Raw genomic sequence first — 25075 nt, 5'->3', positions numbered from 1 at the left:
TCTTTCATTGAGCCACCACTTGTCGTGTTGTGGGCATTTGACTTCATCCGTTGTTTATCTTCCCCGCAATTGTCGTGGTACGATTCGATCTAAGTGCATTTGTCACCCAACATGTGACCGACCTCAAAAACATCATCGACCACCCGCTTGACCCTCTTGATCTCTTCTTGCAGAAACAAAGAATATGTCTCTTCGTGCTTCGAGACCTTACGCCCTAATGCATGTATTGCCTCAACCTGTTGCTCAAATTGTCTCATTTTCTCCCGTAGGCGACCCATGACCCCATAGACTTCAGTTTGAAGGAGGGTGTCCTCCTTGACATCTGCCATTATTTGTGTTTTCATCTCATCTTCGGTCAGACGAGGTCGATGAACATTCTTTTTTGATGATGATGACGTCATTTGGTTAGAAAAAGTGAGTGGGTTTGTTAAAGAATGAAACTGAAATGTGCTCTGGGTTGGTATTTATAGAGTGACAATCCAACTAGCCATTCAGGGACTGGAAGTGTAAATGTTTTTGAATTTTTGGCCGTTTGAGGGACTGAAAGTGTAAATATTTTGAATTCGAACGTTGGAGGGACTGAAAGTGTAAATATCTAGATTTTTGAACGTTGCAGGAGCGTCATTTACTTACCTATAAAACTGGCTTCTTATCACACATTTCTGATCAAATCACAAACTATTATACATCTTAAATGATTTCTTCATCAAATGTTTCCTACCGAAAACCACAAATGACTGTCGATTAAGTGCAACAACGTATCATGGCTGATATCCTTGACCACTATGGTCCAAAAAGAGGAACTTGTTGCAGGTAGTCGAAAACTTAAGGTGAAGAAGCAATGGTGTTCTAAACAGATTGATTATATACAAACTGGACACTATTGTACTGATATTGAGTGTCAATACTTTACTTATTTGCAGGGGAAGATCGACAAGATTGAAATTGCTATGGAACAACTTGCTTGTGCGGTCCTCACCTTAAACCATTTGATCATAACTGCCGAAGCAGTTTAAGAGATGAAGAAATAAGTTTTTAATATGTTCTAATAACTATCGTAATGGAGGACCTTGTAATGTTTTATTTTTATGTGTGTTTTTTTAAAATAAAGTGTGTAATGTTTTTATTTTTAATGAAGTGTTTTTTATTTGTGTATATTTTAGTTTATTATAATTTTTTAGGGTTAAAAGTGTAAAGTTGGATAGAATTAAATAATTGGTGGGTCCAATACTAGCCCTTGAGAGATGAGTGCATTGAGTGTAATTTGGGGGATCAGTCCCTAAAGTGTTTTTGGCTGATATGACGATGACAGAAACTAGTCTGTGAGGGATGAGTGGTGGGCATTGGATAGCCTCATGCTAGGTTTAATTAATTGAACACGGCAGCTTTTTTAATATACGCAACCTCGAATTTGACTCGAATAGGATTTGTAAAAAGGTAGAGGCCAGTTTGATAAATTTGAAAAAAAAATATTAAATACGTATTTAATTCATGATTTCAAATCACATATAAATGACATATAAAAATACATCCGAAGTCAAAATCAATCTTCTGAAATCAACTAAGATATTTCGATCGTTACAAACTTTTATAATTAAGTGCATTTACAAATAATTATTTCACTTAACTAAGTATTAAAGTTCATACTGTCCTGTTTCCCCTTAAAAATTGAAACATATATATATAAACATACACAAACACAGATACATAAAAAATCCAAAATCTCAATGAGAACTTGAGCCGAGTCTTTAATCTTATGCTCAAATTCGACTTACTATATATTCTACCCTAGTTTGCGTTCAATATAAAATTCAACACAAATAAGCCAAGTTTGAGTTCGAACTAAACGACTTTGATAAAAATTGACTAAACCCTTCGATAAAATTTGGCTTGTCAAGAGTGCCAATAATTTTTATCTAAGAAAAGAGAGTACAAAAATGTTGAAATAATACGTGTATTAATACCCGAATAAAACCGACCCCTTTGATTGCGCTTTTACCAAATCCTTCTTTATTTTAAGTTATTATTGTCAGATTAAAACACAGTCAACCTTGAAAATTCAATTTTTTTGTAAAGGTAGTATACCTAATATTTTAAAACCTACCTAAACTCACCATATTTCTTTGCTATTATAAATACAAACAAAAACCCTTTGAGAAGGAATAAAAAGTTTATTGGGATTATAAACTATACATATATACCAAATTTATTTGTAACGCTTGGTATTACTGTCTCTCTACTCCCACCCTCCACAACAACTATTTGGCCCTTCTTGCTAGATTTGCATACCTATTTATTTTGTATTCTTTAACTTGTGGTGCACATATAAGAAGTTGTAAAAAACATCAAGACAGGATATATATCATCAAGGTTAGTTTTGTCATTTACATTGTTTTGAACAGTTATGTATTTTACATTTACTGTCTATTGTTGTTTTGTAGTAATTATTACTATATTAATTTATTTAAAGGGTTATATGCAGGTTCAAAATGGGAATGAAGAAGGAAGTATTATTAGTAACACAAATATTAGTTGCTGTTTTTCTTCATATCTTCATTCTTTCTGCCAAGTTCACAAGCTGCATGCATACAAAGTCAGTGGTTTCTTTCCTATCTTTTTTGCATTTTTGCAAATTATAACATATATAGTTCAAGTTCTATATGTTTCTAAAAAAACACCTCAAACTCAAGATATTTTTAATTTCTGGATACCGCATTTTCTATTGGGATAGACATATAAGTGTCTGCATCTCACATCCCCAATACCTCTAGCTTTTTTGACGGGATTGAGTATTGTTGTTTAAATGTGCATTTCAATTCTAATAATAGTTGTTTTATTTTCCCATATGGATTTCAAATTATGTTCATTTATTTGCAAAATTATGACAAAAGTTTGTGACTCATGAATGGTGAAATGTGGTCGGAAAAATAGGAAATGTGAAATGATTCCGGCGATCACATGAATATGGAGTTAGTATAAGGGTGATTAATAGGAAGCTAATATTTTTAATAAAATTAATTGGATGTAATAATAAAAATGATTATAATATTTAATTTATTTCAATTTTTGATATTTTTTTTTTCCCGATATAATTTACACCACTTCAAATTTAACTTAATATTCTAAATATTTTCCATTTCCTAAGATTTTGTTTCCTTAACATTGTTTTTAGTTTTTAAAACGGGAATCTTTATTTAATTATTATTAAATACTATTAAAGTTAAGCACTCACAAATGCATGGGTTTATTACAAAACTTTCAACCATGGGCTTCTTTTTAACTCTCGAGAAGCCAACTACATATAAACACGTATCTAAATAATAACAATAAAGAATTCTAGAATCTTTAGAGTTATTTCTTATTAATTTTTTTAAATTTTATTTTACTTTACAAAATTTATAAAAGTTAAATCCGTAAGTAATTACGTATTGTTTTTGAGTAGAAATCATATAATACAAGTCATAGAAGAATAGTAAGAGTCATTGTAAAATACGTTGCCATGTATTGTACGCCCGTTGACCCAATATCACACGGTTAAAGAAATTATTATGAAAGTAACAAATGTATTTTTGTAGAAATAGACATTTATTTTACGACACCTATTATAAATAAAACAAACAAAATTTATAGAATATAGAGAGTGATACATATCTATTTTTTTATTTTATCCTAAAAAACAATTTGGACAGAAAATAAAAAAGAAAAATGAACAATAAAATCAAATATTTCGAGAAATAATAAAAGTCATGTTACCTTTGGGGAAAAATTAAATAGAAAACATATATAAAAATAATAGAGGTAAAAATAGCTGTGTTCATATATTTTTTTTAAAGGTGAATTTCGTTTGAGAACTTCGTGTCGCGATTCGACATCGGAAGGTTTAACATATGTTGTATTAACCAGGTCCGCGTTAAAGAGCCTCCTCGAAGTAGAAATGCCTATTTCAAATACCCGATAGGGGGAAAACCCCCTACTAATCCGCCCGAAGGCACGACCATTAATAGGGGTAAACCCTGCCTCTTCAGACTTGAACCTGGGTATACTCAAGCCAAGCCTTCATAGAAAGACTTCCTATGTACTTCCCAAGTCTTAAACCTAGGACATCTTATTTGTAAGACAAATGCTCAATCACTTTAAGCTAGGAAGTACGACTGCGTTCATATGGAGTTTAATTTTTGAGACTATAATAGTATGGAGTTTTCGTGTTGAGTACTCATGCTCTTAGATTTCTTTTGACTTTCTATTACTCTTTGGTGGAATTGTTGACCTATTATTTTGACTTCATGACGTCTATTATAAGTTGGCATATTTGGCATAATAAAGAAAATACGAAACAAATACTGTAACTATTTTCACGATAATCAACTTGTTTGTTTTGAGACTATTTCAAACTAGTATTAGTTTATTAAATGAATTACTTTGTCTAAAAATAAGGTAAACCAAGGATATAATAATAACATGATTTCTTTATATAAAGTACATAAGGTTTATAGTGTACAATATAGTCAATTACTTTTGTTGAATAGGTGATTCTTGAAACAATGATTATATTTTCTTTTGGAGAATACAATGCAGAAGATTTTTGTTTCTTGAAATTCGATTATTTTGACTAAAAAATTATTTGAATTGATAAGAAAAGTTTAGAAAACTTATTATCGATCAAAATCAGTTAAAGATATCAAATAGATATAATATCCTTATCAAAGGACGCACCAATATACTATAACTAGAAAGTCTTATATATCAAGTCATATAGTGCCTTTAAGTTGTTAGGTTATGAATTTAATGTTAGTTTAATCTAACTTATATATGAATTTTGTATGATTTGACATAAAGTAGTAATAGCAATAAGCTGAATAAAAGGTTAATTATAATTTAATGGTATTAAATATAAAGCATTTATTTTTATTATCTATTTTTCTATTTGAGAGTAAAAAAGAATACCATACATTCCAATTTAAGGAATATTTTTACTGTGAGCATGTGTTTACCTTTTTCACATGTCTCAACACAATCTTGTGATTTTTATTTTGTCCATTCTATAATCATTCTTCCGGAAGTTTACGTGGACCACTTTTTAAAAATAGTTTCGACCATGCCCCTTTATCTTTAATAAATTACATGAGCAATCACGTTAAATATTTTTAACCAAATTAAAAATAGTTCTACAGTACTACTCGTCTTTTTCCAATTTTCCATTATCCATACCTTAAGACAAACACTTGTATAAAAGACACCAACCATTTTGTAGAAGATGATTTTTTCATTTTTTCTTTATTTCTGAATTCAAAGTTAAAGTGTTACTTACTTAATCGAACCCAATGGTATTTACGTAAATTGATCTTATCTGTATGTAATACTATTGTATAAAAGAGATGACATAAATTCCTAAATTTAAAACTTTTAAGATTAGATAATCATTCCAGATTTAAATATATGTTACTGTTAGATCATTACACGACTTTTATATATCTATGTGTTTGATAATTTAAGTTGAACGTCGGCCGTACAGTCACTCATTGCACACATACGAAGTTTACAATGAGAGTCTATCCACCCGTAGTTACGCGCTTACTAAACTTAAACACAAATGACTAATTCTTAGATATGATGTTGCCATCTTTGTGCATCTATCAATTCTTTCATAGGACATATGATCAATGACATACCTTGAATATTGTATAAGCACAATATTTCTTAAATAGGACATATATTATTTGATATATAAAAAAGTGAGGGCTTTACTTTAAGTCTTTAACTATGGAGTAGTTAATATTAGGGTATCATAAAAATGAAATAAAAGCTAAAGGGGCCTCCGATGACATGAACAAAACATGTTACTCCTTTCTAGAATATTGACAAAAACAAAGCAAAACCTGTGGTATGTTGTTTCAAAAAGCCGAAAACGCATAAATAAATAGTTTTATATAACCCCCGTGATATTTCCACTCAAAGTTCTTGTTTTACTATATATAGCATAACATCATCATAAGCAACATATTTCATTTTGGATGAAGGTTACTACAAGAGTACAAGTGTTTTAGTTACTGGAAGTATGATTCATGGAATATAATTAATGGTTAAGATTTAAAAGTTATTATTAAAATTTTTGTTTTTAATTTTAATTTAATGATCAAAAATTTTTTAATTTGACTTTAGTTAGAAAGGTACCTTAAAAGAATCCTCATTCTATTATTTTAACTTATCGATATTCTTTTTTGTTCGAACTTTAACTTATAGCACAACCTAATTTTAATATTTTATAAGTGATGATCTGTATCCGCTTTCTTTTTTAGGCGTATATTACCCAACATATTTTATGGCTTTATACTCTACATACAATACTGTATAGAAGTATAGAACACGTCTAATTAAGTATCTAATCATATATGATTGGAAAAATGATGTACGAATCACTTATTTTACTTTATAGATCGAAAAAATACGTTACACTACTAAAATATCTTTAAATAAAATTTGATAATGTATGTTAGTGACATACATCCTTTGTAATATCTATAATGTTAATTTTTCTTGTGTAATATCTATGATGTTAATTTTTAATTATCTAAGCTTTCCAAGCATGTATATTACGAAAATAATATTTTTCATAACTCATCATGCGTAACACATGAATCACTAAATAAATGTGCTCACGATCTTTATCAAATGGTTTAATTGCAGAAGGGCATCACGGAACAACTCGAATGGTCCGGTATTATATCCTCCGGTTCAATTGCATATGTACCATGATCGTGTAAGTTTCACGACATTGTTTCTTTAAAATATTTTTTTAATTACTTGTCACAATACATTTATCATAAAGTAATTTAGTTTAATCAATGGTTATTGCTACATATCATCCTTATACCTCGTTTTTGATGCGATTGGATATAGTTGTTAATTTAATAGATGCTAATATTATGTTTTAAAATACAACATTATAATAACTAGAAAAATAAATATATATTCTAGATCTCTTATTTGTATTATGCTTTAGAACATGATATAAACAACTCCTACAGATATATAATACACTTTTAGACAAAAGTGCATGTTAGTTTATTGGATTAAAAATTTCATTTTTTTTTGTATGTGTGTTTTTAGGTAGTGGTGGATAATGGCATCTTTAGTGTCACATTTGCAAACCCAGAAGGCACTGTCACTGGTATAGAATATAATGGAATTGACAATATACTAAACGATCGTAACTCTAAGTCCGATCGAGGGTATGCAATAATTACTTCTTTTTTTTTTTTTGTTAAAATTTAATTATGTTAAAAACAACCGAAACTGATCAATTCTGGGAATCTTCAGATACTGGGATGTAAATTGGAGTGATCCTTCGAAACCTCAAGACAATTTGGACAAGTAAGCAAACTCGGTTATCTAAGGATTACGCGCTAGCCATCCACATTTATTTATATGTTTATATATTTCATACGTTTAGACACTAATGGAAAAACTATATATAAGAGTGGTTGGTTATTGTAAAACAAATAAAATAATAAGTTTTCTTTTATTAAAAATCACCGTATATCATGAAAATAATTGTGCATCAATATATATAGTTGTATTTCATAAATCTTCGTACATCAATTTTATCATGATCTAACGGTCAAAATCTTATATTATTTTTTTTACTTTAATACTTATTTTACAATAAACAACCCCATATATAAGATATATATGTTTATCTTTATTTCAAGGAATTAATGTACATTATTTTAATACGTATCTATTGACGGGTTTCTCTCTCTTCTCTTTCTCCATCCTTTGCTCTCTCACCTCTAACGTCTCTTTCTCCTGGATCTTGGATCGGAGATTGAGCCTATGATTTCGAGATTTAGATCGTGTATTTGAGATTGAGAGTTTGAGATCGAGATTATTCCCATCCGGTTAAAGTTTCCACTCCGGTGGATCTAACCCTATTTTTTACACTCTTTGGACCGGAGGTCCCTTCCACTTCGATAGATTTGGAAGCAGTCTCTCTACTTTATGTAGGGTAAGGTCTGTCTACACTTCTACATCATACCTCCCCCGTACCCCGCTTAGCCGGGATTGGGTACCCTTGTCGTTGTCGTTTTCATTTTTATACGTATCTAAACGTATTAAACTAACTAAATCTTTCATACGGACTATTAAAAATGATCTTTTTATCTAATTATAATAAGGGGATTGTATCATCTATTTTGCAGGCTATCTGGGGAAAAATTAGATGTTATTCTCAATGACGAAAACCAAGTTGAACTTTCATTCAAAAGACCTTGGACATCCTCTGAAAAAACAAATCACGTTTCTTTGAATGTCGACAAAAGGTGTGTCACATGTTTTGTTATTCACTAGCTAGAATTAACTAATTCTTTTTTAACGTTCAATCAAATAGTGGCGTAGTCAGGATTTTAAGTCTAAAGGGCCAGACATGAATTTGTGTTATGTGTGGGTGGACCAATTAACGTAACTTTGGCTAAACTAATACATAAAACAAGACATTGTAGGGAGTCGTGACCAATCTAACGGCAAACATATACTGTATATACTTTAATGTTTAGTTTTTCGGTCCTAGCTAGCTATACTGATTAATCGAGCAAATTGATTTAATTCATTCGGCTTTAGCTTTTCGTTATATGCATTCTGATTAAACATTGTGATGCTTTAAGGTATGTCATATTGCGGGGATCAAGTGGTTTTTATTCGTATGGGATTCTTGAGCGCTTAAAAGGGTGGCCTGATACCGATATCTACCAAGGTCGGATCGTATTCAAGCTCCAAGAAAAGTTGTAAGAACAATATCTTGTTCTAAATGTTGCTCAATGATTTAATGGCCATTATAACATTATATTAGTGAACAACTAACTTTTAATGAGTAAATAAATTAACATAATTAAAGCCCGAAAGGTATGCAAATAATGAATAATAATTTTCTCTCCAAATGAACATATAATTGAACATTCACTTGTTCATGTGGTTAACCTTGTTTATTTTGTGATTAAATTTTAATGATGTAACTACCTGATTACAAATGCAATAAAAATGTCATCATATATATATATGTATATACATATATAATAACAATTCAACAGAACATAAATGTCTGGATTGTCCATCTTTAACAATGTAAATAGTGTTAACTTTTTTTAACTTTACTTTTTTAATGGAAAGGTTTCGGTACATGGCTGTTTCGGATGATAGACAGGGAGTTATGCCATCGTTTGATGACCGCGAAAAGGGTGTGCCGCTAGATTATCCTGAAGCTGTTCTGTTGACCCATCCTACTGATAGACTTCTCAAGGGACAGGTACATTATTTCATAAGCATAATTGATGCAACTAGTTTTCGTGTATATAATACTTATGAGTTAGAAAGAATATGTTATCTTTCTTTAACAGTCAAAGTTGTAATCACAGGTGGATGACAAATACCAATTCTCGGCTGAAAATAAAGATAATCGGGTTCATGGATGGATTTGCTCTGACCCGCCTGTTGGGTTTTGGATGATCACTCCTAGTAATGAATTTCGTAATGGTGGCCCTGTGAAACAAGACCTTACCTCCCATGCTGGTCCTGTTACTCTCTCTGTAAGTGCACAACCTATGTATTTGTAAATGGGTCATTTTTAAGCTGAATTTGTGAATGGGTCATTTTAAGTTGTATTTGTAAATGGGTCATTTTTAAGTTGTATTTGTAAATGGGTCATTTTAAGTTGTATTATGAATTGGTTATTAATTGTAATGTCTTCTTTTAGATGTTTTTTAGCACCCATTATGCGGGGACTGATTTAGGAATGAAATTTCGCGACGGCGAGCCATGGAAAAAGGTTTTTGGACCTGTATTTATATACTTAAACTCGGTTACAACAGAAAAGAATCCGGTTTCACTTTGGATAGATGCCAAAAAAGAGGTAAATTTCTATGTGATCCATTCCAAATTGTTCCTTTTGCCAGTAACTTATGGCATTATGCAAAGCAATTATTAACCTTAAAGGTCTGTGATTTGCCAGATGCTTTTGCAAACAGGGACTTGGCCATACAGTTTTCCTAACTCGTCTGATTTCCCTCGTGCCCATCAACGCGGTCTTGTAGCTGGACGACTACTAGTTCGTGACATAACCTTGACACATGTCAACTCGGCGTTCATTGGCTTGGCTCCACCTGGTACAGCTGGATCATGGCAAAAGGAAAGTAAGGTAACATTTCACTTTAATTTAGCTTATTCTATCATTCAAGATTGGTTGATTCCCAGCCCTACCGGCTGGATAAAAGTGAACTAACCGTTTCTTAACTCTAATTGTTGACTGTTTTATTTTTCATTTATGATTTAGGGTTATCAATTCTGGACTCAAACTAACACTGAGGGTTACTTTGTGATAAAAAATATCCGCCCTGGGAATTATAATCTGTATGCCTGGGTTCCGGGGTACATTGGTGATTACATGTACCACTCCGTTATCAATGTTTTTCAAGGTTCTTACTAATTTTAAGCCGATTCCTTATTGTACATGATTCACGGCGTATTTATGTATATTTATCAAGGTTAAAGTTTTCAAATGTTACCAGGGAGCAAAATTAGAATTGGTGCACTAGTATTTCAACCACCAAGAAATGGTCCTACTATTTGGGAAATTGGAGTACCAGATCGAACAGCAGCTGAGTTTTTTGTGCCTGAGCCATCCCCAACTCTAATGAACGAGTTATATGCAAAAGAAAGAACTGAATCGTTCCGACAATATGGCCTGTGGAATCGTTACACTGATCTGTATCCTTATCAAGATTTGGTGTACAGAGTTGGCGTTAGTGATTATCAAACAGATTGGTTTTTCGCACATGTCAATAGGAATGTTGGAAATAAGACATACATTCCAACTACTTGGACGGTTTTATTTGATCTTAAACACGTCGTTAGACCTGGAAACTATACAATACAACTAGCATTAGCATCGGCCACAGGTGCTGAACTACAAGTAAGAACTTGCCTTATAATAAATCCTTAAATTCTGCATATTTTTTGGTCATATTGAGTAGTGTTTTTGTATGATTTAGTTCAACTTATTGTTTCATACCATTGGACACATGTAATGGTTCTTTTTACCTTATTTTTCAGGTCAGAATCAACAACCCAAGATCGGTGGCTCCTTTATTTACAACACGGCTAATTGGGAAAGATAATGCAATCGCACGACATGGAATTCATGGCCTATATTGGTTATATGAGATCAATGTTTTACATTCTCAACTTCGAGCCGGATGGAACACAATGTATCTATCGCAAACACGAGGCTCGCGTCCTTTTAACGGAGTAATGTATGATTATATCCGATTAGAAGGACCTCCGAATTCGTAAAAATGAGTCATTTACAGTATCTTATATAAATGTAGTTAGAGTATATATTGCATAGTCACATATGTCAATTTGAGAAGTACGGAAATGGAGGGTTCAATATGTTCATGTGTAAAAAAGTAACCCGCATATAGAAGACATAAATTCTGTAGATAACTAATGTTATGAATAATTTTTTAATAATAGAATCATTCTTCGTAACCGTTTTTTAGTTATTTTGTTGCATTAAACTCTTATTAAGCTTGTTTTAATCGTGGTTTTACTCATTTCAAAATTAATGTGATATTGTCTCATACCATTGCCATCTTCAACCGGTATATGGAGAAGTTGTAATGTAGACAACCCTACTCCCACCTAAAGTATCGAGGTTGTTTCCAGGTTCTATTTAATATAAAAAAGAACCTCCGGCTTACAAACAATGAGAATGGAACCTTGACATATGTCTTCAGAGGCAAAGATAATGCCCTATGATGCACCGAAACTTCAAACAGGTTGGCGTACCCGTTTCGGAAACTCCATGGGAACCGAAACTCGTACGAAACACGTAGGAAACGTTTCCTTGAAGTTTCCATATATACCGAAACGTTTCTGTAAAACTTCTACACCGTATCTAATTAATATTGAGGTTTCAATGAACTTTTTTCTATTTCAAAAATGATTGTCATCTTGCGACTATGCATACCCTCAAAGACAAACCAACTACATTATACAATTGAGATTACCATCCAGCTTAGTCTATTCCAAAATTGATTGGTAAAAATTTAATTGTGATCACCGGTCACCATCAAACATATATTATAAAATTATACGTATATAATTATACATAATCTCACAAGTCTCAAGTCTCTCTCTATATAAAATCAATATATTTTTTTATTTTTAAATTCGTTGCCGTATCTTTGCTGTATCTGTATCCTAAATATTTTAGTTTTGCCGTTTTCCGTTCCCGTATCGTTCCCGTGCCATTTTGCCGTATCCGTTTGATCCACCCTACTTGTTTTTATATATTTTTAGTCATATATTATTGTTTGTACAGCCAATCCGGTTGCCTAGAAAGGAGGAATGGAGGGTTTTTGGTTGTATGTTGGTGATTCCCTTTTGGTAAGGTGTGAGAACCTTTTGTACGCCAACTATGTGTAGTATGAGTATTGTGAGTGTAGAGAGAATGATCTCTATTGTATAACGCATCCCTATTTATAGGGTGGATGTATCTTGTCCTCCAAGTAGGGTTTCCATGGGCCGTGTATATCTCTTCCGGGAATAGGGGATTTGTTCTGATCTTCTTTCCTAGTATATAGGATTCTTGATAGATATAAATCCTTTCCTTGTTTACCGAAAGTAGAACGTACCCTTTAAGCGTACCCTATTGGAATAGATTTGTTACCTTCTTTTGAGGAGATTCGTAGTTATCCGTGTAACTAACTATACTGGAGATAAATGCAGATCTTCATATTTGAGAGAATGTATATCCTTTCCATAATTATCTGATTGAGGTAGTCTGCGTGTAGGCTCTGTAGTGAGGCTGCGTGTAGGCTCCGTAGTGAGGCTGGGTGGGTAACACCAACAAGCCCCCCAGTTTAATATAAGGAGCTGCGAAGATCGTTGTATTAAACTCGAAGAACCTCAGTAGCTCTTGCTCGCCAGAGTATCGCCTTGTCTTGATAATTCTTAACCCTGCTCTCCTACACCTCAACAACGTCGTATATTAAGCCTTTCACGAAGGTTGATCAAGTCTTGTCATTTAAGCCATTACAAGGTTTAATCAGCTGTCGAAATGCAAGGGAACAAAGGTTTCAGAAGTTATATTGTTGGTATTTGAAATACTGGGAGAAGCTCGAGGGCTATCTTTGTAAATGTATCAATAGGTTGTAGTGAAATAGTCATTTCCCTGAAGTGGAGGGGTGAAGTTTGTAAATGTGTGGTAGGTTTGTAATTAGTGGGTGCATGTCTCGAGAGTTCAAGATCATTTAAGCCACCGATCATGATTACTTCCTCACACTTTTTTGTTGTTTCCAGAGATATCTTTTTTCGCATCTTTCTTTGATTGTAACGACGGTGCCCCAAAGTTTGAGAAGATCTTGCTTCTACATTTCTTCTTTGAGGTAATAATCTCTTCTCTTCCATATTTTGATTTTTCTTTAAGAATGTCAAAGAGAGGTATACGCAATACTCATTCCTTAGTAGATGATGATGTGTTGAATGAGTTTGTTGCTAAGTATTTTCCCGGCCGCCGTCAGTCATTTCGATTGCCTAATTGGAATCAGACAATGATGGATCCTCTTGCCGGTTATGTATGTTAAAATGTTCACTCATGGGAGTGTTAGATACCCTTTTTCGAAATTTTTCCTTGACATTTTGAAATACTATGGTTGTCATATATCCATGATGCATCCACTTGGGTGTGCCCGTATTATGGGTTTTGAAATTGTATGTCGGGCCTATGGTTGTAATCCCACAGTGTCCCTGTTTCGAAAGCTATGTAATGTGCGCGCTGCTGGCGACTGGATAATGACAGCAAATAGGCCAAAAGTGGATTTTATTGTAAAGGGTGGGGTTGATATCCGTGATTGGAAGGATGAGTTTTTATATATGCAAAGTAGTTTGATTCCTGATGACTACCATGCATTGGTTGAGAGGGAAAACCTTGTGGTTCGTAAGAAAGGATGGTTCACTGATAGTATTACCCGTAAGGATATTGGGGAAATATTCAATATATTGCTTAAGGAGGGGATGACTGTATATTTGTATCCTGAAGGAATTTTATTAAGGGCTGGGGTTGTAAACAATATTGCTGAAGATGAGGAAAAGTTTGATGGTAGGTGTTTATTTATCTAGGATATTGTTGCTTTTTGTTTTGTAGCGAGACTAAAAATATATTGATATGCAGATATGTCTTACTTGCAATTTGTGGAGAAAGGTGCCAAGGAGGTATCTGGAGCTCCTCGTGCTGAACCCTCTGCTGCTGCGGGTAAGAATGATACTATTGCTGATAGCGGGGAAGTTGCATGTCGACTTCCTGCCCCGGTGAATACTGTTGATATCAAGGCTGTGTCTGGGAACGTTTCTAAAAGGAAATATGATGTCCCGTCTGATACGACAATTGCTGGTCGTCTAAAAAGGGCAAAAATTGCTGTTGTTACTGCTGGAAAGCTGGGTAACAGTCCGTCTGGGGGTGACGTGTATGTTGCTTCACGAGGGGGAAGAATTGTGGGCTAGCCAATTTCCAAGAACCTACGTACCACTGCTGATGGCTCCTCATATGGTAGATACTTTCTTGAGTGCCATCTTCTTCTGTTCCCCTCTTTCTTCTTCTCTCATTTTTTTTTATAATGATGTTTTCCATTGTTTTTATTTGTAGCTCATGAATACTATAAGTCAGAGTGGGTTTTTCGTTCTTCACTTTCCAAAAAATCAGTTGAGGATGCTTGTGCTCAAAATCTGCTGGAATTCTTGAAATCTATGAGTGAAGATAGTGATGCTCATAATCTGATGGTGCAGCAACTGATGTTAAGGTATGGGGATTCTCTAAAAGATCTTGCTTTTGAGAAAGAGAAGAGTGAAGGTCTTCAAAAAATGGCTCAGATGTTGGAGGCCAAATTGAATTCTTCTGATCAGAAGGTTGTAGCTGATTTAAAGAGAAAATTGAGCGAGGCTGAGACTACATTGGGATTGAAGGGTAGTAACTTGTCTTCCAAAGTTGAGGAGAATGCCAAATTGAAGGCTGAGTTGCAAGCCAAAGTTGCCGAATATGCTGAGCAGTTGTCTTCTTTGACCACCCAGGTAGAGTCATTGAGGCTGGATCGTAAGAGATTGATCACTGAATTTGTTCCATATGCTTGTAAAACACTGCTGGGTAGTCGTGAAGTGTGCCAGTCCATTGGTGGTAGTATCTCAGCCAATCGTGAAGAGGAAAGGGCTAAAGTTTTGGAAGAGTTTGCTGTGGAAGGTCATGTTGATTAAAGCAGGCGTGCAGATTATAAGCCTGGTGCATCTGAGGAAGTGGCTGCAGCTGCTATGGAGTGGGAGCGGGCCGCGTTTCCTTTTATTGATGTGTTAAGTTCCAAGCCTGACGCTTCCACTGATGAGGTTTTACAACTTCGTCCTAAGGTATACTTGCTTTGTGCTTTGTTTGGACGTGTGTAGGTGTATGTATGTTTTAAACAATGTTATGTATGTGGATGGAACTCCTAACCCTTTCTACCCCCACCAACAACTTCGTATGTTAAGCCTATCACGAAGTTTGTCCAAACCTTGTAGTTAAGCCATTACAAGATCTGGGCAACTGCTGGGTGTAGGTAAGCCGGGGTTTCAGAATCCTTTTGTGTCACCATGTTTGTTCATTGGTGATGTTTATAACCCTTATGTAACTGCAGTTTGTATGCATGTTTGTCGGGCGTCTCATAATGTAATTGCTTTGTGTGAGGTTGCGATCCTTCTTCACTTAGCAAATGGTTCTCGAGGGCGACCTTTTTTATATATGTGTGAGGTTATGATCCTCTTCACTTAGCAAATGGTGCTCGAGGGCGACCTTTTTTATATATGTGTGAGGTTATGATCCTCTTCACTTAGCAAATGGTGCTCGAGGGCGACCTTTTTTATATATGTGCGAGGTTATTATCTTCTTCACTTAGCAAATGGTGCTCGAGGGCGACCTTTTTTATATATGTGTGAGGTTGTTGTCCTCTTCACTTTAGAAAAAACTATGTAAGCAAAATGAATTTATAAATGAAGCTGGAGAGAGTTACATGTAGGGGTGTTCAAACGGTCGGGTTTCGGTTTAATAAGGTTAGTCGGTTTAGTTTAATCGGGTTTTAAATAAAAATTTAACCAACCAATACCCAGTCCAAAAATGTAAACACCCGATCCAAACCACCCAAAAAACATTCGGTTTAAATGGATTGGGGCCCAATAAATCCGAAAATGTAAAATGATTCAAAAATTAAACTAAACATATATAACGACTTATCATGGATAGTAAATTAGAACTAAATTTGTAACATATCTTAAGTCAATTAACTACATAAATATAGTGATGGTGTTGTCTTCATGATATCATACTACAATTATTCTAGAATACTTGCATTTTGACTACGCTATATATATAACCAAGTTCATCAATATTAACTTATCGGGTTTCGGTTTGGGCCCCAAATTTTATTTTTTTACCCAAAACCAATCCAATACCCGATACTTTTATTCGGTTATAACCAATTAACCGACCAAATCCAAACAACCCAAACCCAGTTAACCCAAATCCAATTGGATTGGGCGATTTTCCGGGTGAAACCAAATAATGAACACCCCTAGTTACATGGATCAATATTGTGAGTGATAGGTTGTCTTCCCTCAGCTTATTTTGTAAAAGGATGCTTCCCTAGGTAGCTTTAAATGCTTTGTCCTTGCTGGGTGCAGGATCCTTTTTGTTTGACGAATTCCTTTGACTAGATGTGCTAGCTTTCCAATCTTTATTGCTTCATCTATTCTTCAGTTTGGTAACATGAATTTGTATCATGTCCTATATCTTTGTGGAATTCATAGTACTTGGTTTTATTTCTACACCCTGTGTCAGGTGGTGCTGGAAATGTCTTTCCTATTGCTTCTGTTAGCAGTATCTTTCGCGATGTTTTGGGAGTGTCGCTGGATTATATTCTTTCTATTGGAGAGTGTAATGGGCTTGGTTGTCTTTCCCTTTACTCCATTTGCTTCTTTCGTTTCTTGATGTGCCTATTGTTTGCTGTGTTCAAACGTTCGACAAGTTCCATGTATTAAACCAGGGATTCTTTGGGATTCTGGCATCCCTGGAATTCCCTGGGTTTTACTCATGTATCGCTAGATGAAGTCTCTTGTTGTTTCATGTGTTGGCTAAGGCGAGATTGAAATTTCTGATTTAAGATCATCAAAACTGTTTATAGATCCTTCCTGGAGGTTTGATAGCCATTCTCTTGCATCGCTCATGAGTCCCATTCTGAATTCCTTACATGCCACTGGTTCAATCCAATTTTGCATTTCTGCTGCCCCTTCAAAAGCTTGAAAAAAAAAATCATCGGGATCATTCTTTCCCGGTATATGTCCCTAGGTGGGAGGGGTATTTCGTGTTTGCTGTTAATGGGTAGCTTTTTATCCATTCTGTAAATGTGGATTTTCGCAAAGTTTTGCTCAAGGTGAATGGTCTTGGCGTGATAAATTGTTCTGGGTACAAATTGTGACTCCAGGGGTATGCTGTGTGAATACTGGGTTGTTGTATAGACCCATATTTATAACCTGGGTGATATGGAACCCTAGGTATTTGATTGGCCTCGGTTGTGCGCTTCTTCTTGATTTGATCTGACACCCTGGGGGTTGTGGTACATCCTGGGTTTTGTGTGCCCAAGGTATTGGTTTAAGATCCTGGGGTTTCTACTTCCATGTATTGTGTTGGGATCCTGGAGTTTCTGCTTCCAGGAATTGGTTTAAGATCCTGGGGTTTCTTCCTCCAGGTATTGATTTTAGATCCTGGGGTTTCTGCTTCCAGGTATTGCGTTGAGATCCTGGGGTTTCTGCCTCCAGGTATTGCTTTGAGAACCTGGGGTTTCTGCCTCCAGGTATTGGGTTAAGATCCTGGGGTTTCTGCCTCCAGGTATTGCTTTGAGAACCTGGGGTTTCTGCCTCCAGGTATTGGGTTAATATCCTGGGGTTTCTGCCTCCAGGTATTGCTTTGAGATCCTGGGGTTTCTGCCTCCAGGTATTGGGTTAAGATCCTGGGGTTTTTGCCTCCAGGTATTGCTTTGAAATCCTGGGGTTTCTGCCTCCATGTATTGGGTTGAGATCCTGGGGTTTCTGCCTCCAGGTATTGCTTTGAGAACCTGGGGTTTCTGCCTCCAGGTATTGGTTTGCCATGGCTATTGAAAGCTGTATTGGAATTTATCATTCTTCCGGTTATCACCCCGATCGTGCGAAGGTGATGTAGGGTATTGATGATGTTGTCATGATTTTGAAGTATATATCCCTCATCAGACAATGATGTTAAAGTGGAGGTAATGATTGTTGTTCCTGATGGAGATTTTATGGCCACCTTGGTTGTTTGAGCCTAGGTTGGTTTGTCCCTGGGTGTTAGACCCAGGGTTGCTTTGTTCCTGGGTGTTTGACCCAGGGTTGACTTGTCCCTGGGTGTTTGACCCCAGGTTATTTGGGTGTTGAGTATTATCTTGTGATCTCGCTGCATTGTTTGGCTGATTATTGGGCCTTTGCACTTTTGATCGAGGATCATGTGATTGCCTACGCCTTCCGCTTGGCGGTGTATCACCATCATACTCATCGTATTCTTCATCAAAGTTGATTGCCCTGCCTGCCAATTCTCCTGCGTCCTGGAGACGTCTTAGAGTGCTCAGGATACTGACATAGTTTTGCCGTATGTATGCATCGTCGAGCTGGGGCTGAGCTGATGTAGAGGCATGCGTCGCCCCTACTGATGAAGGTGTTATTTGTGTGTCGCCTTGATTTCGGTTCAGATCTATGCTTTATCCACCGAAACCAGGTGGCGGCTTATTTTCCTCACTTATTCTTCTAGGTTTTAGGGCTTGGGGAAACAAAATTTTTTGCAGGTTTTGCTGTTCAGAGAATGTCCCGCGGATGGCGCAGCCAATCCGGTTTCCTAGAAAGGAGGAAGGGGGGGGGGGTTGGTTGTATGTTGGCGATTCCCTTTTGGTAAGGTGTGAGAACCTTTTGTACGCCAACTATGTGTGGTATGAGTATTGTGAGTGTAGAGAGAATGATCTCTATTGTATAACGCATCCCTATTTATAGGGTGGATGTATCTTGTCTTCCAAGTAGGGTTTCCATGGGCCGTGTATATCTCTTCCGGGAATAGGGGTTTTGTTCTGATCTTCATTCCTAATATATAGGATTCTTGATAGATATAAATCCTTTCCTTGTTTACCGAAAGTAGAACGTACCCTTTAAGCGTACCCTATTAGGATAGATTTGTTACCTTCTTTTGAGGAGATTCGTAGTTATCCGTGTAACTAACTATACTGGAGATAAATGCAGATCTTCATATTTGAGAGAATGTATATCCTTTCCATAATTATCGGATTGAGGTAGTCTGCGTGTAGGCTCCGTAGTGAGGCTGTGTGTAGGCTCCGTAGTGAGGCTGAGTAGATAACACCAACAATTATCGAATAGAATAGTTTTTATGATGTTAAACTATATAAAATACTCTGCGAGTAATTCGATGATGAATCTAAAACCCTTATCGGGCCCATCACTGCTTTAAGTCTAAGAAAAACTCTATTGGGCTTATCGTTGCCGTTTGGTCATTTGGATAATGACCCAAGAATTCAACTATTCAAGCTATTTATGTCAATGACAAACTAACAATAACTTGGACCTACAAAGAGATTAAAGTTTTTATTGTGCTCAACGTTGCCATTCGGCCATAAATTCTTTTTTAATTATCGATGCTATCTTATATATTCAAATAAGGGAAAGACTTGATAAACATACCGTACTTATCTTAGATAAAACATGTGTATTTTAGGACGGATATATGTAAAATTCAATGGGTTATGTATATTTATCAAATTTGAAGGTTTGATTTGTAATATGTCAGTACCTAAAATAGGTAAAGTCATGCAGTACGTATCAATTTCCCTTCAAATAATTATGTAAAATAATGCTATGTTTGGCAAAAGTAGCTGTAGCTTGCAATCCTAGCTTTTAGTTGGAACTGTAAGTTTTAGCTTTTAAGCAAAATTAACATAGAACTTTTATTTTGTACAAGTGTTTGGTATGGTAGCTGTAGCTGTAGTTGCAACTTTAAGAGCTATATGTGTAACTTTTAAAGATTAAAAACTTTATCGAAAAGCTAAAGCTCCTTAAAAACTATTTCAAGTAGAGTTTACTTTGAAGCTTTTTTATCACATAATAGTTAAACTTGGTTGTATCCAAACAAAGTTTTTAATAATTTATGAGCTTTAAGTTTTAAAATAAAATGTTAAAGCTTCTGAAAACCTTGTACCAAATATAGTCTAAACAAAATGAAGATGATGTCTTGGTTACTTTTGTAATTTCGAGTACTTGAAATACCGCAAAAAACTTATCTATCTGCTTGGATAAAATCGTATAGAAAAAAATAAAACCCCACTAATAACAAAAAGAAAAACGAAATTTTTTTTTTTTACGATCTTGCGAAATTTTTGTGAGATGTCAAGTATCTATAAATAAGGGTCCTCCCTAGGGGTGGTAATCGAGCGAGCTGTTCGCGAGCTGCTCGAGCTTGAACTCGTTTAAAACCGAGTTCGAGTTTAAGTATTTTGAGTTCAAGTTGATCTCGAACAAAAAAACGAGTTTGATTAGTTAGACGAGCCGAGCTTTAGAAATATAAATTGGGTTCGGCTCGCTCGAAAGATGGATCACTTTTTCGATCCGAACGAGCTACCGAGCTTTACAAGCTACTCGACTAGTCGAGCTACTCGAGCCTAGGCATACAAGTTTAAAAATATCACTTATATGTTAGTAGAGAAAGTTGAACCCATGACCTCCAAGTTTAATGGATGACACTTTAACCATTAAGGACAACCATCTTTTTATTATTATCCTTGCATATATTTTAAATAAAGGCTCTAAGTCTTTAACCATTACTATCCATTTTGTGTATATATTATTTAAATAAATACAAAATTTGAGACTTAATACTTTAATAATGTATTAAACTTTTTTTTTTTCAAATTTATTTCAACTTACAAGTAATGTGATATGTGTCGCTTTCTCTTAACATATTAACTTTTTTTAACTTATGATTTTGATAACTAATACATATTCTTTAAAAAAATATAAATATAATATGTTTTATCTAAATCTTTCTTATGTATAATTAAAATAACATCTTATTATTTATTTTAATTTTTGTGAGATAACTCGTTTTAGGATAAATGCAAAAATACAATCAAACTTCTCATCATATTACCATGAATAAAAATGATCTATCAAAATTAAGATTGGTATATATATATATAAATTGTCTAAATGTTGACCTATAATGATAACATATTACTACATGTATGCTTTGAATAACGTTATTTCAATAGTGATTATTTTAATGGATCATTTTCATAGTAATGTAATCAAAGTTTCAATTATACACGAATAAGGATCGACAAAATGTTTGATGGTAACATATTTGATAACTAATACATATTAGGTATCCTAACGAAAACGAATATCATATACTTGATTTTGTCCAAAGTTCTGTCTATAATTAACTTTATTTCAATATTAGTCATTTTAATAGACTGTTTCTATTCATAGTTATGTGATCAAAGTTCTGAGTATACAGAAATGAGAATCGATAAATGTTTAATGGTAACATGTACCGCTCTATAACACGAGCTAATCGAGCTTGAGCTCTGGCTCCTAAACATGAAAACGAAACTCGAACTAAGTTAATCCTACAAGTATTCAAATAACTATATATACGAGCTTTAAGCTTGAGCTCAAATTGAGCTCCACCTACTAAACATGAAAACGAAACTCGAACTAAGTTAATCTTAGAAGCATTCAAATAACTATATATACGAGCTTCGAGCTCGACCTCGAACACTAATGAGTCGAGTCGAGCTCGAGCTCAATTTTGAATATTTATACGAGCTCGAGTTCGATTCGAGTAATAAATAAACAAACAAGACTAAATATATTGAAACTCGACTCAACTCGGCTCGTTCCCACCCTTAGGGGTTGCCCCTGAAACCCGATTCCATTAGTAACATCACAGCGGTTGTGCATCGGCTTGACTCCTTCAATTGGTCGACGAGTCTTTGATGGGATTTGTGGAATGGCATTTGTTCTTTTGTTTTTGTTTTTATATTTTTTTTTTATTATTTTATCGTTTTCACTTGACGATCTAGCTAATAAGTGATGTTTTGTAAATTTGATCATTCTTAATTTTCTGACGAGGACCCAATGATCGGTTTTCTCTCATGATGTAAAAAAGACAATGATGATAGATCCAATTTTGAAATAAGGCATTTTTTTAGAGATACACCCGCAACTAATTAGCTAGCTAGGCAAATTAAATCATTGAATGGTAAAATGCAAGACGACTGAGGCACATTTGTAGCGTCTGATATATTGCAATCATGACGGATTATTGTTAATTTGTTCCTTTGTAAATATATATATATATATATTTGAGTCTCATGATATTATATGGTTACTAACTATTAATATTTTTTAATAAGTATATGTTTTTAAAATATTGTATTTAATAAATAAGAATTGAACCTAGCTCTCATCATATAGGATATGATACTTTTGAGTTCACTTATAAAACAAATGATAATACGAAGATCTAAAGTCTATATGCTTATAGATTTGAGAATTAATAAACAATTTTATCATGTTAATTAAAAGCAAATTGTCATGAGAAATATGAAATATCTATAGGGGAGTTAATGATATATCATCCTAGTTAATTATCTTATAAATTACAAGGTTACAACTATGTGTCAAAGTCAAAAAATGATATTAAAGAGAAGAGTTAATAGAATCTAAATGTCATAATTTTAATGATTTTAGCAAAAAAAGATATTTTTTAAAAAAGTTTTTATAAGAATATCTTTAATAAAATCAATCATTTTCCTATCTTTATCATCAATGTATAAACGTTTATTTAAAGTTTATGAAATACACACAAGAATAGAATTGTATATATTTAGTATATTTGTTGCATGCAACATCTTTTACGTTTCACAAGATAATCGTTGGTTTTTTATTTATATATACGTATACTACAAAATGATCAAAATTCGAATATCTCAATTAAACAGTTTTATTTATAATTGATAAATTATTTATTTTGTATGTTTTGTGTAGCTATATATAACATGTAAGATAAGATAGAAGATGCAACCTTTAAAAGACAGCCTATAATTCTTACTGAATTTAAAATCCTTCTACTTCTCCTTAATTGATGAACTTCACAAGTGCCCATCAACATCTCTCTTCCTCTTAATTTCAATCTCATACATGAAACTATTCAATTCTTATTAGCATTGCCTCTTCAATAGGAAACTCATTTTCTCTCTCTTAACTTAAATTCTTATTAGGGTTTCTTTTTTCTCTCAATTAGTTCATTTCCATCATGTCTTTAGACATCACCACACAGGCAAAAGAACCTACAAAAGATGAATCCCAAAATTCTACTGGTGGTGGTGCTAACGGCAACGGTGCTAGTGCTCGGAAAACGTCTACTCTTAAGCCACCAGAACAAATCCTTAAATGCCCTAGATGTGATTCACCAAACACAAAATTTTGCTATTATAATAACTATAGCCTTACCCAACCTAGGCACTTTTGCAAGACATGTAGAAGGTATTGGACCAAAGGTGGTGCCTTAAGAAATGTTCCAATTGGCGGCGGTTGTAGGAAGAGCAAGAAGACACGATCAAGTTCTTCTTCGAGGTTTATGAATGGTGATTCGGCGTACAAAGACTCATCTTTGAACAATATTGGTGGGCTTAGTTTGTTTAGTGGTCTTTCACCACCAGCCATGGATTTTCAACTCAATGGGCTAAATAATTTTTCATCTTCTTCTTCTACTTCAATCAATCACCCACCTTTCATGAATCTTGATTCATTAAGGTTCAATTTCCCTTTGAACAAACAAATTACTAATCATCAATTGCATGGAGGATTATCAAGCTTTCAAGAAATTGGTGGTCCTAACAATAATATTGCTTCCTCTATAGAATCTTTGAGTTCCATCAACCAAGATTTACATTGGAAGCTCCAACAACACCGTCTTGCAACGCTGTATGGGGGTCGTAGTACTAGTGTTGGAGCAGGAGGAGAAACCGAACAACAAATTAATCAACAAAACCACATAGTTATAGAACAACAACCTCAAGTTCAAAAGCTACAACCTATTTTGTTTCAAAATCTTGATATTCCAAAACCTCCCCAAACAACAATGGATGGTGATTTGAGAAAAGATAATGGTGGTTTAGAGACTGAGTGGTTCTTCGACGGAAACTATGCACAGGTGAATGTAGATCCATCAACGACAATAGCTCAAACCGGTGTCAACAATGCCGGAAACTATGAAAATGAAAGCATGGGCAATTGGAATAATGGGAATATTCAAGGTTGGAATCAATTCAATCAGTACACTGCACTTCCATAGCTTATGCTGCTGCAGGTTAAGTTGAAATAAATGGATGATCACAAAGTGCTCAAAATCAAACAAAGTTATTTATGCTTTTTTTCGACCTTTTTAAATTTGTCTTTTTTCCTTTTTTTTTTCTTTCTTTTTTATCATTGTTAATGATATGTATGTGATGGAACAAAAAGAATAATGAAGATATAATAGTTGCGGTTTTTTTTCATTGTTATTAATTATTATGTCCTTGTGAATGTTCTCATTCTATATATTTCTAGCTTTGAGGGTTGTAATTAAAGAGATAATCTGCAAATCTGCAATATTAGTAATTGACATTCATGTAGTTCAATTCCCAAATTGTTTTATCAATTATTTGTTATCTATCGTTTAATTCATTGCAATCGGTAGCGCTTGCTTTGTTTATTGCGTTGTTAATCGACAACGTAAGGTATCGTTTAAGTGTGATCGTGAGCGATTTTTGAGTCTCAGCAAACAAGTTATTTTGAGGGATTCCGCACCTGCCATAGACATTCCCGTTAATTATCTAGAAGTCTAAAGTTTAAGGAAACAATATTGGCGTATATTGATAGTGGTACGTACGTATAA

At 34.3% G+C, this 25075-nt stretch overlaps 2 protein-coding genes across 2 annotated transcripts; both read left to right on the top strand.

The window, feature by feature from the left end:
• The first annotated feature begins 2489 nt into the window (after positions 1-2489).
• LOC122588543 (probable rhamnogalacturonate lyase B) lies at positions 2490-11538 on the top strand. The gene is made up of 13 exons (XM_043760677.1): positions 2490-2593; positions 6685-6757; positions 7108-7229; positions 7318-7371; positions 8199-8318; positions 8661-8780; positions 9163-9298; positions 9408-9578; positions 9746-9901; positions 10001-10186; positions 10322-10463; positions 10557-10960; positions 11101-11538. Exons 1-13 carry the CDS (start codon positions 2490-2492, stop codon positions 11338-11340), a joined length of 2028 nt encoding a protein of 675 aa, XP_043616612.1. The 3' UTR covers positions 11341-11538.
• An 11830-nt stretch (positions 11539-23368) lies between these two features.
• LOC122590068 (dof zinc finger protein DOF5.7-like) lies at positions 23369-24574 on the top strand. The gene has a single exon (XM_043762401.1). The coding sequence runs from the start codon at positions 23453-23455 to the stop codon at positions 24491-24493; it is 1041 nt and encodes a 346-aa protein (XP_043618336.1). The 5' UTR covers positions 23369-23452; the 3' UTR covers positions 24494-24574.
• The last annotated feature ends 501 nt before the right edge of the window (positions 24575-25075 follow it).

The sequence above is a fragment of the Erigeron canadensis genome, chromosome 2 (assembly GCF_010389155.1).
Source record: "Erigeron canadensis isolate Cc75 chromosome 2, C_canadensis_v1, whole genome shotgun sequence".
NCBI classification, from domain to species: Eukaryota; Viridiplantae; Streptophyta; class Magnoliopsida; order Asterales; family Asteraceae; genus Erigeron; species Erigeron canadensis.
This window is presented reverse-complemented; position numbering and strand designations above follow the sequence as displayed.